The 17,708-nt window shown below is 53.3% G+C and overlaps 1 protein-coding gene across 1 annotated transcript in view; it reads left to right on the plus strand.

The window, feature by feature from the left end:
* Window positions 1-17,708, plus strand: part of PTP4A3 (protein tyrosine phosphatase 4A3) — a 49,923-nt gene that overhangs the window by 27,393 nt on the left and 4,822 nt on the right. Inside the window, exons 2-5 of the mRNA XM_082044860.1 lie at window positions 9,624-10,412; window positions 12,604-12,696; window positions 15,754-15,884; window positions 17,304-17,378. Coding sequence (XP_081900986.1) covers window positions 10,308-10,412; window positions 12,604-12,696; window positions 15,754-15,884; window positions 17,304-17,378 — 404 coding nt within the window. The 5' untranslated portion in view covers window positions 9,624-10,307. The remainder of the gene's footprint in view (window positions 1-9,623; window positions 10,413-12,603; window positions 12,697-15,753; window positions 15,885-17,303; window positions 17,379-17,708) is intronic.

A 17,708-nucleotide genomic window follows, 5' to 3' on the forward strand; every position in this document is an offset into this window, starting at 1 on the left:
GCAGGGGACACCTCGGCGCCTGGTGACACAGTGTCCCTCGACACAGCTTTTGCGCAAGAGCAGCAGCGGCTCAGACCAAAGGATTTTGTCCCTGTTGCTGGTGGTGGCCGGGTGCATGGGGGTAGGAGAAGGTACAAGATCAAGCCTTTCCCATAGTTGTGCATCCAAAACTGGCAGCTCAGAGGTGCCCGCCTTTGTCCTTGGAGCTTTGTCGATGTGTCGCCTTCGCAGAGCAGTGGTCCCACGGCAACCAGGGAGCTGTGCCGTGGCTTTTTGCTGGAGGTAAGGAGGCTTCTGGAAGAGGTTTGCAGGGAAAACCTTCTCAGCAGGACTGGGACTGGGTGGGATGAGCCAGGAGCTGGGCGTGCAGGGGTCTGCAGACTGCCTGGACACCATTGGACCTTGCAGCATCCCATGCAGGAGCAGGGTGTTTTTCCCTCTCCTTTTGCTTGCTCCACGACTTTTCATTATCCTGACTGACACACATCATGTTTCCCGCAGCTTCTCTCCATATTATTAGTAGCCCTGGGTGGGGTGGCATGTATTACCTGCGTGCAGCGTCTCTATCCCATCCTGCTGGAAAGGGGACAGCCTTGGAAGGGCTGTTTCAAGACAGGGTTTCTGCTGGGAGGTGACCGCGGTCAGGGCTGGTGAGGACAAGGAGGAGCCATCCCAAGGTTTTCCATGCAGCACTGTCCCCATGGGCTGGTGGCTGCCTTCAAAAGTGCTTCAGTGCTCACCGCGAGGGAGAGGGATGGTGGTGTTTCCACCCCCCAGCAGCCTGTCACGATAGACGTGACCCTGTCTCCATGGGGTAAAATGTGTAGATGCAATACTGGGGAGCGAGGGTGAAATGGTTTGGGAGGACAACCCCTGAGAGCCCAGGGTCTGGATGGTAGAGGAAGCTCAAGAACCCACCAACCCCATCTCAGCCTGGTGCCATTGACTCGGAAGAGCTGTCGTTATTCAGAGCTTGGCTTCTCTGGTCAATGCTGCCTATAGCTTGATGCCACCAGAGACAACCTTTCCATGGGAGCAGTGGAACAGGCTGCTCAGGGAAGTGGTGGAGTCACCATCCCTGTAGGTGTTTAAAAGGCACATAGACAAGGTTCTTATGGACATGGTTCAGTGCTAGAGTTAGGTTATGGTTGAACTCGATGATCTTGAGGGTCTCTTCCAACCAAAATGATTCTATGAGGCTCATCGCAGGCAGAGCATTTTTTCTTGTCTTCCCTGTTGCCGTCCCCAGCATGTCATGGAGCACTATTTCAACACCATCTACAGGTCGATATCCACCTGTTGGGTAGATTGAGTCCCCTGGAGCCCCCTTCTTCATCAACAAATGTCCCATCAAAGCCACTGCGGCCACTTGGCGCTGGGCGTTGTGCAAGACACGCTGATGACACAAAAAGGGCTGCCGGTGGCCTTTGGTCAGGGCTGCCGTTGGCTTGATGAGGAGGTAGGACCAGGTGACATAGGGACATCTTTGCATCAGGTGGCCACCACTGAGCAGGGACATGCCAAATAGCAAAGTTCAGGTCCAGTAGAAAATGGGACGGTTGAAGGCCAGGGGCCAAAACACCGGTGGCTGGGGCAGTGGAAAAACTAAACGTGGGCTGCACCTCTCCCAAAAATAGGATCTCCAACATGGGCTCAAGCTCTGCTTTGAAGGAGAGGTCATGACAACCCCTCCGTGCCCTTCCTGGAGGGGTCCTGATGGTTACCCCATAAGAGGCATCACTCTCCCTCCCATGTTTTGCCATTCAGGCACTTGCCACAAGTATTAAATTCACTCAAAATGCTTTGAGAAACCACAAGAAAAGACAAACAGATGTTCAGCCACGCTGGAGATTTGGGGTGGGAGCAGCATGTGGTGGTGGCAGTTCTCTTGGGGGGGACCACTGGGTTTGACTCACTCCCTACGTGTGTTTTGGGGCAAGGATGCTACCTGGGGATTTATTTCTTTCCAAGGATGCTCTTGGGCAGGGAGAAGCCTGGAAATGCCCCATCAGAGGCAGAATTGCTTTTTTTTTTTCCTTATTCCTCTCAACAAAAGAAATCCATGAAGGATGGGGAGGGAGCTGACCCCCCATATTTGGGGTGCCTGACTTCCCTCTGCATTGAGTGCTGGCGCATGGGGAGCCCGAGCCTTTCACCCTACCCCAAAAAAGCCCCTCAAAGGCGCACCCTCTGCAGATTTGCGAGACAGCCATCCCAAACCATCCTATTACTTTGCCCTATGGAGTTTGCCTCTTTTCCACCGCCCTCTTATTTTTTTTTCCTCCTTTCCCTTCAAATCCCAGCCAGGAAAACCCTCTGACATTGGCGCGGATGCTGTGAGCTCCTTAGAGCTGCTGGGGGAAGGCAGCAGAGGGGATATCCCGGGTCATATAACTGAGATCTGGCTGCAAGCGGGGCTGCCATCGGCTGCCCGTGATCATCTGCTGCTGGGGACGGGTGGGAAGGATGGGCAGGGGGCTGCGTTTGATTGGGGAGGGTCTTTTTTCCCCCCAGTGCTGAACATTTGATACCTTGTCATGTTTTTTTTTTGATGAGCTTTTCCTAGCAGCTAAATGTCCTACAGTGCAAAGAAGTTCCAAATTCAGGCTGCTTGGGAGGGGTTGCATGTGGGGATAAAACCCAAAATCACAGCTAAAGGGTCCCTCGAGGGATGGCTGGAGCATCTTGTGCTGCCCCACACGCATGTGATGGGAGACCCATGGCCATCACCGACATGGGGTCCACATTGCGTCAGGATTGAGGGCCAGCTCCAAAGCCAGAAAAACAACTCCCAAAGGGCTGTTTTAGGCACTTTCCACGCTGCACCTCAGCCTTTCTTCAAAGAAAAAAGGTGCGAATAAAAGATAAAAGAGGTTGATCGTGTTTACGGGGATGTCTGGTGCATTCCCAGCTTACACAGCACTCGGAAGATTCTGCTCTTTGTTATCTGTCTGGCTCGCTGCCTCATGATCCCCATTTCTTCTTCTTTCCCAGTCTCCCAAGTGCCTCCTGCTTGTGAATCTCCATGCCAACATCATGCCGGCTTGTTTCTTCACTGCCTAACCACCAAACTCCTTAAATCTGACCAGGGCTATAAAATCAGGAGGCATACAGCAATTTTCCTTGAATTTACATGTGAGCCAGTGTTTACCACGCAGCAAAAATGATGTGGAGGAAGTTGCTTGAACTGGTTTCTCTTGCAGGTGCGTTTCGCTGGGCTGCCGAGAGCTCCCCATCGCTCTGCCTTTGCACCTGTGCGATTTTAACCCTTCTCGCTGTTTTGTTCCAAAAACATCCCCTGTGGCAAAAGAAGCAGAATAGAAAAATAACCCTGCAGAGGAAAAACCCCGCAGCGCATCCTCGTAGGTGGTGCTGGGTACTGCTCTGTCCCTGGTGGCAGATGCCCCTCAGCCTCCCCACGGTGTTTTCCCAGGACATCCTCATCTGCTCCTTCCACCCTGCACCTGGAGCAGGATGTGCCAGTGGCCGCTTAGACCTCTGTCCCCAGACACCAGCTCCTGCAGGGTGTTTTGTTTCCGTCGCTCTCCTCCCGGATCTTTCCTGTTTCCTTCCGCGCGGATGCGGCCGGAGGAAGTCTTGGTGTGTTGGCTTTCCTCTGGCTGGACCCCGGCTGTGGTCGTGGGCTGGGGACGGCGCCGTGGGTCTGTGCCTCTAGGGACCTCTGCTCCCTGGTGGTGGTGCTGGTGGCAATGGTTTTACTACTAGTGGTGGTGGCAGTGGTGGTGTTGCTGGTGATGGTGTTGCTCATGCTGGTGGTGGTGACAGTGTTGATGGTGATGCTGGTGGCAGCAGGGTGCTGCTTGTGCTGGTGGTGGTGGCGGCAATGGTTGTGCTGCTTGTCATGGTTGCAGTGGTGGTGCTGCTCGTTCTGGTGAATCATAGAGTCGTAGAATCAGTTTGGTTGGAAGAGACCCTCAGGATAATGGAGTCCAACCATAACCTGACTCTGGCACTAAACCATGTCCCTAAGAACCTCGTCTAAATGCCTTTTAAACTCCTCCAGGGATGGTGACTCCACCACTGCCCTTGGCAGCCAGTTCCAGTGCCTGACAATACTTTCCATGAAGGATTTTTTCCTAATATCCAATCTAAACCTCCCCTGGCACAACTTGAGGCCATTTCCTCTGGTCTTATCACTTGTTACTTGGTAGAAGAGACCAATCCCCTCCATGCTCCAAGCTCCTTTCAGGCAGTTCAGAGATCAGAAGGTCTCCCCTCAGCTCCTGTTCTCCAGGCTGACCCCCCCAGGTCCTTCAGCTGCTCCTCATAAGACTTGTGCTCCAGACCCCTCACCAGCTTCGTCTCCCTAAGTGAAGGTGGTGGCAGTGGTGGTGCTGGTGGTGCTGGTGGTGGTAGGTGTCCTTGTGTGTGACCAGGCCCCATAGACCTGCTTGCTGTGGTCACACACAGAACTGGTAGATGTGCACAAAACTCCTACATGGAAATAACTGTGACTCCTCAGGAACTCGTGGTTTTCATCAAGGTGATGGAAATGCTCGTCGTGGAGGTGGGATTAGAAGCAGGATGAGGACTTTTTCGGCCATGAAGGGAAAGGGTCAGTCGGTGTCTTGCTACGTGGGCTGAAACCAGGAGAGAGGTCAAACAAATGTAACACAGATGAGTGTGTTTTTAGATTTTTCTGAAGGTGAACTTTGAACGGGAGATGTGCTCACTCGGGAGATAGCTATATTTATATACGGGTGAGATACATATTGTTTGGGTGAGTAAGAGCCTTTGTTCTGAGTCCCGCTGCTAAAGCCCCCATGGAGCAACAATTTGGCTCTGCAGAGCTTCCTTTTCCTTTGCTGTGCACAGGAAAAGCTGAGTTCACCAGCTGCGTCCTACTGTCCTGAGTACCAGCAGTGTAGCTGTCAGGTCTGGCAGCTGCTCATGGGTTGAGCCAAGACCTGTCATTGGCCCCAGCAAGGAAGACCTGGCCTTTATTTTGACTGGAGGTGCTGGGAGGAAGAGCCGCCCCATCCCTGATGTCGCAAAGTCCATCCCTGGATGGCTGAGGCCAAAGGGTGCGATAATTCTACAAGGGCAAGTGTCGGGTCCTACACCTGGGGAGGAACAACCCCAGGCACCAGTCCAGGTTGGGGTGGACCTGCTGGAAAGCAGCTCTGCAGAGAAGGACCTGGAACTTGTGGTGGACAACAGGTTGACCATGAGCCAACAATGTGCCCTTGTGGCCAAGAGGCCAATGGTACCTGGGGTGCATTAGGAGGAGTGTGAGCAGCAGGTCAGGGAGGTTGTTTCTCCCCCTCTGCTCTGCCCTGGTGAGGCCACATCTGGAGTCCTGTGGCCAATTCTGGGCTCCCCAGTGTAAGAAGGGCAAGGAATTACTGGAGGGAGTCCAGTGGCTGCAAAGATGATGGGGGGTCTGGAGCAACTTTATGAGAGACTGAGAGCTGGGGCTGTTCAGCTGGAGAAGAGAAGCTGAGAGGGGATCTCATCAATGTTTATAAATATCTCCAGGGTGGGTGTCAAGAGGATGGACCAGACTCTGTTCAGTGGTGCCCAACGACAGGATGAGGGGCAACGGGCACAGACTGAAGCACAGGAGGTTCCATCTGAATATGAGGAGAAACTTCTTTCCTTTGAGGTGCCAGAGCCTGGAACAGGCTGCCCAGAGAGGTTGTGGAGTCTCCTTCTCCGGAGACATTCAAACCCACCTGGACACATTCCTGTGCAATTTACTCTGGATGGACCTGCTTTAGCAGGGAAGTTGGATCTCCAGAGGTCCCTTCTAACCCCAACCATTCTGTGATTCTGTAATGGAGCTGCTGCATTGCAAAGGAATAATTAGGAGAATCCCATGTTCCCCCGTGCTTTGGGGTGCAGTCAGGGAGGTGGTGGCTCAGTGGTTCCCATCCCCCAGAGCAGGATCCTCTTTTGCCCTCTTGCCACACCAGAGTGCATTCAGAGGAACTTCCACAATCATGGTGAAGAACATCACTGTGGCTCACATAGTGTGTGTGTTATTTGGGTGCTTCTCATGGAAACAGCCTACCATGTAATATTAGCCTTGTGGAAATTCAAAGGCAAATCATAGAATAGTTTGGGTTGGAAGGGGTATTCAAACTCATCTAATCCAACCCCTTGCCATGGGCAGGGACATCTTCACCAGATCAGGTTGCTCAGAGCCCCATCCAGCTTGGCCTGGGATGTCTCCAGGGATGGTTCATCCACCACCTCTCTGGCCGACCTGGGCCAGGCTCTCACCACTCTCAGTGTCAAAAATTTCTTCCTCATGTCCAACCTGAATCTCCCCTTTTTTAGTTTAAAACCATCCCTCCCCAGCCTTGGGCATGGCAGGGGGACAGTGACAGCAGGATACCCAGCTCTGCCAGTCATCCGTGCTGGATTTCCTTCCTTGGGCTTCATCCCAATGGGTTAGAGCCTGAAAGGCCAGTGCTGAGCATCCTCATCCAGGGCTTTCTGGTTGCATCCACACATGCTTCATCCATATCCCCTGTAGTACTCCAGTCAGAAGGATATTTATTCACTTGACAGGTTCTTAATATTAGCTGAAATACCCTTTTCTACATCTTTTCTGCCATGTTTAATATGATGATCAACATCGCAGCCTGTAGAGCTGGGGATGATTTGCAATTGAATATCCATTAGGGATTTATGGGCTTCGGGGCTGAATTGCTAGGATGTGCAATTGCCAAAATATTTATAATGCCTCCACTGGAGAGGAGACCTTGTGGAAAGGGAGCACTCGCTGTTCTCATACACAGGCTATTCCCACTGAACCTCTGTTACTGGCAGCAAGAATACCCAAAGGAATAAAATATTATATGGGATGCAGAGCACCAATGGAGCTTGGACCGTGTGTTGGGTAATGATGGGGAGCAAGTAGATGAGGTTGATGATGTTCTTAGGGACATGGTCTAGGGCCAGAGTTACTTTAACAGTTGGACTCGGTGTTCTGAGGATTTTTTCCTACCAAAATGATTCTCTGAGTCTAAGTTACCGCTCCCAGTGTGTGATGCTGGGGTTGGTGCTCACAGCAGCTCCCGGTCCCATGGGGTTGCTCAGTGGGTGGGTTTAATCCAAGGCACAATTAAATGTAGACGTGGTTTTTAGTAACACAACCCTGCGGTCCATTGCAATGGGGTATGAGGTTGTTTGGGGTGGGGAAAAAGTGATATTTTGCTGCTTTTCCTTGTGCACTGCAAACACCTCTCACAGTAGTGCATCAAGGCTGAAGGGGCAGAAGGCAAGACGTTGTTAAACACTGTGGAAGCTGAAAGAGCCAAGAACCAAAGGTGTTAAAAGGAAAAGCAGCAGGCCCTTGGGTCCTTTGCTTCAGAGAAATTGGATTTGCAAGGGGGTGATTTGGGGCAGTATCAGCTTTCCAGCTCAGTGCTGTTTGACCACGAGTCACCGTCACAAACCACAGAGCTGGTTTTGTCCCATGTCCTCACGGCTCTAGGGTAGCACTACCTGATATTTTACAGGAAAAAAGAGTCAGGAGTGATGGGATGTGATTGACAAGGGGGTTTGAGGCAACTCAGGGACAGGGACATAAGAGGGTCTGCAGAGGAGCTCAGTACCGAGATCTCTTTGAGTTTTGTCCCTTTTCCAGCTCGTAGCCCCCTCTGAGTTCCTTTCCAAAAATCCCAGCTGGAAACCTGTGGGCACAGGGATGCACAGTGCACCAAGGCAGTGCCAGGGCTCGCACATGCTGCCAATAATAAATAATCAGTGCCCTGCCAGTGGGGAAATTCACTATTTTAGCAGCCAAACTGGGCACATTGAGGAGAGCACAGCCCCGTGTCCCCCTGGCCTTTTTTCTCTTTTGCTGTTTGACTTTTTGCTATTTGATTTTTTCATTTCTGGGGACTGCTGGTGAAGCAGGAGCCAGGGAGTGGGTTGTAAATGGTGCTCAGCCACGGAGCAGCCCGGTGTGAGCACCCGGGCGCTGTGATGAGCTGGTCGGTGCTCAGCACACCTCCCTGCTCCCACTTTGTCTCATTGCGTCGGGGTAAAAACAACCCAGAGGGGAAGGTTTCTGGGTTCTGGAGCCTCGGGAGGAGAGGCGAGGGGGTGCATGCTGGCCCGGCTCGGGTTACTTATGTGCTTATGGTCTATTTTGAGGCTCTGACCACATGGCGCTAAGCAGCCGCTGACCCAGGGAAGGCACCAGTTTCAAAACAAGAGTCTGGCAGGTGATGACCCGGGGATGCGATGGGTTCCCTGAGCAGGGCTGGCAGCACCCTCACCGCCCCGCCCAGGCCCATCTTCTGCTGGGTTTTGGCATTTCCACAGCGGGAATTGATTTTTAATTCTTCCCATCGCCATCCTTGAAGGCAAAGATGCTGTGAGGTTGGGATGCTTTATGCAGAGCGATGCGCTGGCAGCGATGGGGATGCGGCTGAGCAATCAGGGGGACACATCCATCACCAGCATTGGCAAAATGCCCCTGGCCCCCTCCTCTGCTCCCCCCGCGCCACGAGAAAGCTCATTTGTGGGTGGCTTAGTTGCCTAAGAGCATTAGATGTGCATTTGGTGGACATGAGCTGCTCGGGCAGCGCTGGGAGCATGTGGCTGATTAGGAGCAGCAGCGGCTGTTTTCGGGCAGAACGCGGCATTCAGGCTGGAAATATTCACCCTGCCACCCCATGCGTTTTGGGGACACAAAGGTGAGGTCTGGGGGGAAGGGATGGGTGTGGGGGGGGTGAGCTTGTGGTGCTTAAATACACCAGCTGGGTGCTGGTGTTGGGTGGTGTGAGAGCAAAGCTCCTTCCCTGTTCATGTGCTTTTCCCTTTCACTGGGGGGAGTGCGTGTTGCCCCCACTACTTCCCAGTGCCATTGCAGCTTTTCAGACAGTATTTCAGATTTTTCAGTTCTTTTTTAAAACACTGGCCCAGGTTGGCCAGAGAGGTGGTGGATGCTCCATCCCTGGAGACATCCCAGGCCAGGCTGGACGGGGCTCTGAGCAACCTGAGCTGCTGAAGATGTCCCTGCTCATGGCAGGGGTGGCACTGGATGAGCTTTGAAGGTCCCATCCAACTAAAGCTATTCTGTGATTCTTTAAATACTGCCTTGCTTTCTAATCTGCTGCCTTCTGCAAAGATGAGCATGATCAAGGATGCTCATGCGGGATGCTTAAGGTCATGGCGAGCTTATTTATACTTGTAAATATCTCAAGGGTGGGTGTCAAGAGGATGGACCAGACTCCTTTCAGTGGTTCATAATGACAGGATGAGGGGCAACAGGCACAGACTGAAGCACGGGAGGTTCCATCTGAACATGAGGAGAAACTTCTTTCCTTTGAGGTGCCAGAGCCTGGACCAGGCTGCCCAGAGAGGTTGTGGAGTCTCCTTCTCTGGAGACATTCAAACCCACCTGGACACCTTCCTGTGTGATCTGCTCTGGTGACCCGGCTTTAGCAGGTGGGTTGGACTGGATGATCTCCAGAGATCCCTTCCAACCCCAACCATTCTCTGAGTCTGTGATGCTGCGGGTGCTGGTGCATTCACGGGCACCGTGTCCTCCCTACCCCGCCCCGGCCAGGGGCTTTTCCTCAGAGCCAGCCTGGGGAGGGAGAACACCCTCACCACCGCCTTTTCCTTTCTCTCCCCAACAGCCTCGCTCTCCGTTGGGATTTATGGAGGTGCTGAGGAGCAGCTCTGAGCCCCGCAGCCCCCGGCAGCCCGTCCCCTAAAGCAGCGCCCGCCCGCCTCGCCTCGTCTCGCCCGGCACCCCGACCCTCCGACTCAACCATTCAAGGCTTCCGTGCATGGATCGCCCGAGCGAGGGACCGCTGCCCAACGCCGCCGACGCCGCCCCGTAGCCTCCCGGCCCCCCGTGCCACCCCCAAGTACTCCACATACCCCGATGGGGTAACGTGACGGGGGTCACCCTCCCGCCACCGCCACCCCCCATATGCAGAGGCCTTTCTAGAGTGCCAGGGAGCGCACGGCACCGGAGGCGGCAGCCGCTCGCCGTCACACACACACACCGAGGACGCCAACACTACAGCAAAGGGATTTTTATTTTTTTTTTAATTATTATTATTATCATCATTAATATTATTTTGTTTTCCCTTCTGGCTTTTTCCCTGGGAGGGCTCGCGGTGTGTCAAGCAAGCCAGCGCGCACCCAGGAGCTGGGATTATTTGCACAACGTCTGTATATTGAGTTCTCAATCCTGTTTTATTTTTTAAGTACAGAGGGGTTGTTGCTTCTTTTGTTTCCCCCTCCACGCCACGCTTGTCTTGGATTTTTTTCCCCCCTCGCCGTCAGCACCACCTCACTCCTCCCGTCCCACCATGGCCCGGATGAACCGCCCCGCGCCAGTGGAGGTCTGCTACAAAAACATGAGGTTCCTCATCACGCACAACCCCACCAACGCCACGCTCAACACCTTCTTGGAGGTAAGGAGGGGAGGCTGGAAGGGGGAGACCACGGCCCAACTGCACATTTTGGGGCTAAAAGCTGGTGTTGTGATGCAACAGGGATCGGTCCTGTGTAGGATGAGGCAGCAGAACGTCCCCTTTGGTACCACAGCCCCCTGTGGCATCCCAGGGCGATGGGTCCAATCACTGCTGGCTTTTCAGGATGGGATGTTTTGGAGGACCCCAAGTGTGGTGGAGATGGAGCAGAATTGCCTAATTTCTCTTGCATCCAGCTCCACCAGCACATCACATCAAGGAGCTTTGCAGCAATGCAACCTCCCCTGCATCTCCTTAACAAGGACTTTTCATCCCAAATATCCCAGAGTCTTTCCAATGCCTGCAGGGGGTTGGGTGACGCACAAGGAGCCGGAGGACTTGGTGTTGTGTGGACCAGCAACAATGCCTTGCCTGGGTGTTAGGAGGGGATTTAATGGATGCATGTCCATTGTATGGGGTGAAAGGTGTCCTATTGCAGTTAGCAATAGGACAAGGGGCCATGGGCTTCAACTCTGCCAGGGGAAATTTAGGCTGGAGATTAGAAAGAAATTCTTTACAGAGAGAGTGGTCAGGCATTGGAATGGCTGCCCAGGGAGGTGCTGGACTCGCCGTCCCTGGAGGTTTTTAAACTGAGATTGGACATGGCACTTAGTGCCATGATCTAGTCAATGGACTGGAGTTGGACCAAGGGTTGGACTCGATGATCTCTGAGGTCTTTTCCAACCCAGTCGATTCTGTGATTCTGTGTGATTCCGTGACTTGCTCTTCTTATCAGTGCTTGGGGGAAAGGCATCATCCTACAGGTTCTGTTGAGCTGGCACAAGCAGGTTGTGCTTTAAAGGAGGGATTTGGGGATGATGCTGCATTCATGGGAGGACCTGGGGCTGCGCGTGAGCCTGGCAAAGAGTTTTTGGCCTTAGACCTAAACCTCTTTGAGGTCTGATGTGCTGGCACCAAAGGTGTCTTCTGAGCTCAAGGAAACCCTCCCAGTGCATACCGGAAAATAAAAAGTGAGAGCTGCAAGAGGGTGATTGGGATTTGGGAACGGCCACCCTATAGTCTGCATGCTGCACACAAGGCAATGGGGGCAGCACAGTGGAAAGAGGGAAAATTCGCCTTTCCTCTGGCGGATTTTTGGCTGAGCTGTCTCGTGTGCAGGGGTCTTGCCGTGGTCTGAAAAGTGCACACGAGGAAGGAAGGAGATGGATCACGGAAGGAGACGACCTCACACAGTGCCCGGCGGGGCCGTAACGCCGGCACATAATCCAGGGGCAATCTGTGCGGCGGGCGATAAGCCTTGCTGGAAACAGCCCAAATCCCACACCCAAGCCTGCAGCGCATTGGAGTGATGATGGGATACGGCAATGAGGTCAAGAAGGAGCCCCTGAGTAATCTTCAGGATGCTGAGTGTGGTCGGCAGGGTCTGCTATGAACCCCCCAGCCACCTCTGTGCATTTCTGCAACGGGAGCTACAACCTCACAGGGCACAAGTAATTTCTCTTTTTGGGGGATTAGCACCTGTGTCAGGGATGTTTCTTTGCCTGGGGTGTAAAATCTCTGCTGGTGCAGCCGTCGGGGCTTAAAAATAAAGGGCCACACTGGGGATGGACCTTTTAGCAGGGCCTGTTGCAGTAGGACAAGGGGTGATGGTTTTAAACTAAAAGGGGAGATTCAGGCTAAACACGAGGAAGAAATTTTTACAATGATGGTGGTGAAACGGTGCCCCACGTTGTCCAGAGAGGTGGTGGATGAACCATCCCTGGAGACATCCCAGGCCAGGCTGGACGGGGCTCTGAGCAACCTGAGCTGGTGAAGATGTCCCTGCTCATGGCAGGGGTGGCACTGGATGAGCTTTGAAGGTCCCTTCCAACCCAAACCATTCTATGAATCTGTGATTCTATGGTGCTTGCAACTCCAAGGAGCCAAGAAGATGCTGGGTAAAAATCCTACCGTGGCCACGCAGCTTTGGTGCCCTTGGATTTGACATTTCTTTGTGCTTCCCAGTCTGTATGGACCACAGAGGGGTTTGCTCAAGGGTCCAGAGATGGGCTGCAGTTCTGTTTGAGGGTCCATAGGGGGCAGTGTGGTTGTAGCAGGGTTTGGATATGTTGGGGTTAACTAGGCTGCCATTGGCAGGGTTTTTTCAGCCCACTTGTTCTCCTTCCCTCTCCAGGACCTGAAGAAATACGGTGCCACCACGGTTGTGCGAGTGTGCGAAGTGACCTACGACAAGACCCCCCTGGAGAAGGACGGCATCACCGTCATGGTAGGTGGGCAGCAGGGTGGGCAGAGGTGGGGGCTTAAATACCCCCATCCCTGGGGTCTGCTAAACACCTTCATTTTGGATAGACCAAAGCGACATTGCTCTGGCATGGGAGCAGGGTTTGAAGCCAAACTTCATCCCGGGGGCGAGACAGGAGAGCTCCCCGTGCTGAGCTGGGGCTGTGCTTTAAAAAAGGAAAGCGCTGCCCACGCACCCGAAACTGTGACTCACACGGTTGAGTCGGCAGCTGCCTCCCCTGCCTGTCACTCGGGCTTTAAAGCATCCAGGGGATGAGAGCGCTTCATGCCACGTGAAAGATGCTCGTGGTTCCTGTTACCCCCGACATTATCTTGGGGGATAAGTGGTGGTTTTGCTCTTCCAGCAGCCGGCTGGTGCAGCTGTGGGGGATGAAAGGGAGCAGGCAGCGAGCAGGAGAAGGCAAGAGGGCAGAGCAGGCAGCTGCCTGCGCTGCATCTTGGCTGATAAGTAATTGGAGATGATGTCAGGCGTGATTGCCCTGCCAGGGAGCTGGGCTCCAGCTGGAGAGTGAGGCTCTGCTCATTATTTAGAAAAGGGTTTGGAAGCGCCTCGTGTCTCCTGGGTGGTCCTCTGCGTGTGGGTCCTCTCTGTATAGCTCTCTCTGCATAATGTATATCCTAGAGAGAGCGCTATATCCTAGATATAGGGATGTAGGTAGATAATAGATCCTATATCTCTCTAGGTACAGATCCTCCTGATGCAGCTCTCTCTAGGTATAGATGCTATGTGTCTGTAGGCTGTATATTTTAAGGAAAGACAGCTGTATCCTACATATAGAATATGTATGTAGGATATCATATCTGTATGTATCATATCATATCGCCATCCAGAGGGACCTGGACAAGCTCAAGAAGTGGGCTCATGCAAACCTCATGAGGTTCAAGAAGGGCAAGCGTAAGGTCCTGCACCTGGGTCGGGGCAGCCGCCGGTATCAACCCAGTCTGGGGATGAAGGGCTGGAGAGCAGCCCTGTGGAGAAGGATGTGGGGACACTGGTGGGTGAAAGGTTGGACGTGAGCCGGTGATGTGAACTTGCAGCCCAGAAGCCAATTGTGTCCTGGGCTGCATCACAAGGAGCGTGGGCAGCAGGTCAGGGAGGTGATTCTGCCCCTCTGCTCTGCTCTGGTGAGACCCCCCTGCAGTGCTGGTCCAGCTCTGGGTCCTCGGCACAGGACACACATGGACCTTCTGGAGAGGGGCCAGAGGAGCCACAGAAATGACCTGAGGCTGGAACAGCTCTGCTGGGAGATCAGGCTGAGAGGGTTGGGGTGTTCAGCCTGGAGGAGAGAAGGCTCCAGGGAGACCTTATTGCAGCCTTTCAGTGCTTAAAAGGGGCCAATAAGAAAGATGGGGACAGACTTTTTACCGGGGCCTGTTACCACAGGAAAAGGGGAGACAGTTTTAAACTGAAAGAGGGCAGGTTGTGGATGCCCCATCATCACATTGCCTGTTCAAACACTGAAGTGACTCTCAGCAGCTTCTTTCACCATCTCACACCACGGATGAGTCCAGCAGAGCAGCCCAGTGACTCACTCCGCAAACACGAGGATTATGGCCCCATGTTTCCCACCACCACAGCTCACCATGCCATGTCCCCTCCAGGTGATGCTCCCCTGCCTGTCCCTCTCTCCCACTGCTGCCCTGCCAGTGGCCACCCTCCTCCTGCTGAATATATTTTTGGGAGAGAAATCCCCATTTTGGGAGAGACAAGCAGCTTCAACTGGCTGCAAGTGCCCATGGGGAGAGACCATCCTTTCCCCAAAATGCTGCAGCAATCGCAAGCAAGGAGTGGGTGTCACTTTTCCCCCTTAGCAGGTCGCAGGGCTGGGGGGTGCTTAATGCAGCACCTGTTTTACCCACTTCATCACCGAGCTCCGACGTTGAGTCCCTACAGCTTGAGGATGAAGCTCAGAAGATGGGCCTTGTTTCTTTGTCCCTTAAGAGCCTTTCCTGAAGGATGCTGTTTAAGTACCCCATTTGGAGGGGTCTCCATCCCTTCAGCTCTCTCTAGGGTGGTGTTTGGGCTTTCCCAGAGCATCCTTTCAGGACTTGTTTGTTCACCTTCCCTTCCATGTGTTGCAGAAAGCTAGAAAGCTTGAAAGTAGCTCTGCAGAGAAGGACCTGGGAGTTCTGGTGGACAACAGGTTGACCATTAATCAATAATGTGCCCTTGTGGCCAAGAGGCCAATGGTACCTGGGGTGCATTAGGAGGAGTGTGAGCAGCAGGTCAAAGGAGGTTGTTCCTCCCCCTCTGCTCTGCCCTGGTGAGGCCACATCTGGAGTTCTGGGTCCAGTTCTGGGCTCCCCAGCTTAAGAAGGGCATGGAATTACTGGAGGGAGTCCAATGGAGGGCTATGAAGATGATGAGCGGTCTGGAGCATCTTCCTTATGAGGAGAGACTGAGAGAGCTGGGGCTGTTCAGCCTGGAGAAGAGAAGCTGAGAGGGCATCTCATCAATGTCTATCTATACCTCCAGGATGGGTGTCAAGAGGATGGACCAGATTCTTTTCAGTGGTGCCCAGCGACAGGATGAGGGGCAACAGGCACAGACTGAAGCACGGGAGGTTCCATCTGAATATGAGGGGAAACTTCTTTCCTTTGAGGTGCCAGAGCCCTGGAACAGGCTGCCCAGAGAGGTTGTGGAGTCTCCTTCTCTGGACACATTCAAACCCACCTGGACACCTTCCTGTGTGATCTGCTCTGGTGAACCTGCTTTAGCAGGTGGGTTGGACTGGATGATCTCCAGAGGTCCCTTCCAACACCAACCGTTCTGTGGTTCTGTGAAATTTGGCACCACCTCAGGCCCTGAGCTTTCAGCCGTCTCTCCAAGCCACTTTTGCTCAAACTTCTTACAAAGTGGCTTTGTGCTCCCAAACTCTGTATTTAGACAGGACCTGCTGCGGGGGAGGATGAGGTGTTGCCAATCCAAATGGGGAGAAGACAGGCAATGGCCACCCTGAGCAACAAACAATCCCCATGAGTTTATCCCCAGGGTCTGACAGTGTTTTCTCCCACCTTGCAGGATTGGCCGTTCGATGATGGAGCGCCTCCTCCCAGCAAGATAGTGGAAGATTGGCTCAACTTGCTGAAGACCAAGTTCTGCGAAGACCCCGGTTGCTGCGTGGCCGTGCACTGCGTGGCTGGGCTGGGGCGGTAAGTCAGAGCCTGGCACCCCACCTGGAAAGGGAGAAGCGGGAAGACCATGTAAACCACCCCTGCTCTCCTCCTTCCACCTTAGAGCGGGGGTTTACACGCAGTAGAGACATTAGCGGGAATAGGCATTGACGGGGTGGGGAGCTATTGCCCCTAAAATTTTCCTGAAAATTTTTTAGGAGAAATTTCTTCGTGGAAAGGGTTGTCAGGCATTGGAACAGGCTGCCCAGGGCAGTGGTGGAGTCACCATCCCTGGAGGGGTTTAAAAAATGCATAGACAAGGTTCTTAGAGACATAGTTTAGTGCCAGTGTTAGGTTAACAGTTGGGCGTGATGATCTTGAGGATCTTTTCCAGCCAAAATAGTTCTATGATTCTATGAGCTCCTCCTTGCACTTCTCATGGCCAAATCCTGGGCACTGTGGGGGGGACCAAGGTTGCTTGGTGCTGTCCTACCTGTGTCACATGGGGATTTTGCTTTTGCTAAGAGCTCGTTGTGGAAATACTGCAAAATCACCTCCCTGGGCAGCCATTCCAATGCCTGACCACTCTCTCTGCACAGAATTGCTTTCTAATCTCCAGCCTCAATTTCCCCTGGCAGAGTTGAAGCCCATGTCCTGTTGTCCTATTGCTGACTGCCTGGGAGAAGAGACCAATCCCCACCTGGCTAGAACTGCCCTTCAGGTAGTTCTAGAGAGTGCTGAGCTCAGCTCTAAGCCTCCTCTTCTCCAGACTAAACAAGCCCAGCTCCCTCAGCCTCTCCCCATAGGGCTTGTGTTCAAGTCCCTTCCCTAGTCTTGTTGCTCTTCTCTGGACCCGCTCCAGCACTTCAATCTCTTTCCTGAGCTGAGGGGCCCAGAACTGAACACAATACTCCAGGTGTGGCCTCCCCAATGCAGAGCACAGGGGAAGGATCACTGCCCTTGTCCTGCTGACCACGCTGGTTTGGATACAGGATGCCTCCTGCTACAACTGGGAGCCAATGCTTTTTGAGAGCTGCTGCATTTGACTGCTCCCCCCACTGCAGGTCAGGTTTTGCATGTGGATTTACATCCACTTTTCCCATAGATTTGCCTCCAATGTCCTCATGCTCATTAGAAGACCAGCAAACAGCTCAGGAGTTGGACTCGATGATCCAGGAGTTGGACTCAATGAACCTTGTGGGTCCCTTCCAACTCAGGACATTCTACATAATAAACAGCTTCCAGTCCCATCCTGAGGGTTTCTCCCCTAAAATCAGCCGCTCCTTGGGACAGCGCTTGCAGCCAAATGGCAAGAAATTACAAATGAAAAGCCAGGGCTGGTGATTGCCCACAATGCCACCCATACAGCCCCATGACATGTCCCCTCCACCCCACGATGGAGTGTCAGCCCCTGGGCCACATGGCTGGGGAGTGACCACTGTTGCTGTTGCCTTTCAGTGCTCCCGTCCTCGTCGCGCTGGCCTTGATTGAGAGCGGGATGAAGTACGAAGACGCCATCCAGTTCATCCGACAGTAAGTCAAATGGTGTATCAGTGTTGGGGAATCTGGAATGGAGGGACCTGGTGTGCCTCTGGGTGTGTTTTGGGGCACCAGGGTTGCTTTTCTCTCATTATGGCACTGAAAAAAAGGGGGGGCAGCACCAAGCACCCTGTGCCTTTGCATCAGGGCTGTGGGATGCTGGGGAGGCATCTGGGAGCATCCTTGGGAAGATTTTGGCAGGCACCCCACTTTGGGCAACCTCTCCATGTGTTTCTTCCCTTTCTCTCCATCTTCTAAGACTTGTGGGGTGGATAAGCAAGAAAAGTTGCCGGGGTTGGTGCTTCTCTCCATTCCCAGAGGCTG

The sequence above is a fragment of the Streptopelia decaocto genome (assembly GCF_964273445.1).
Source record: "Streptopelia decaocto genome assembly, chromosome: 2".
NCBI lineage: Eukaryota > Metazoa > Chordata > Aves > Columbiformes > Columbidae > Streptopelia > Streptopelia decaocto.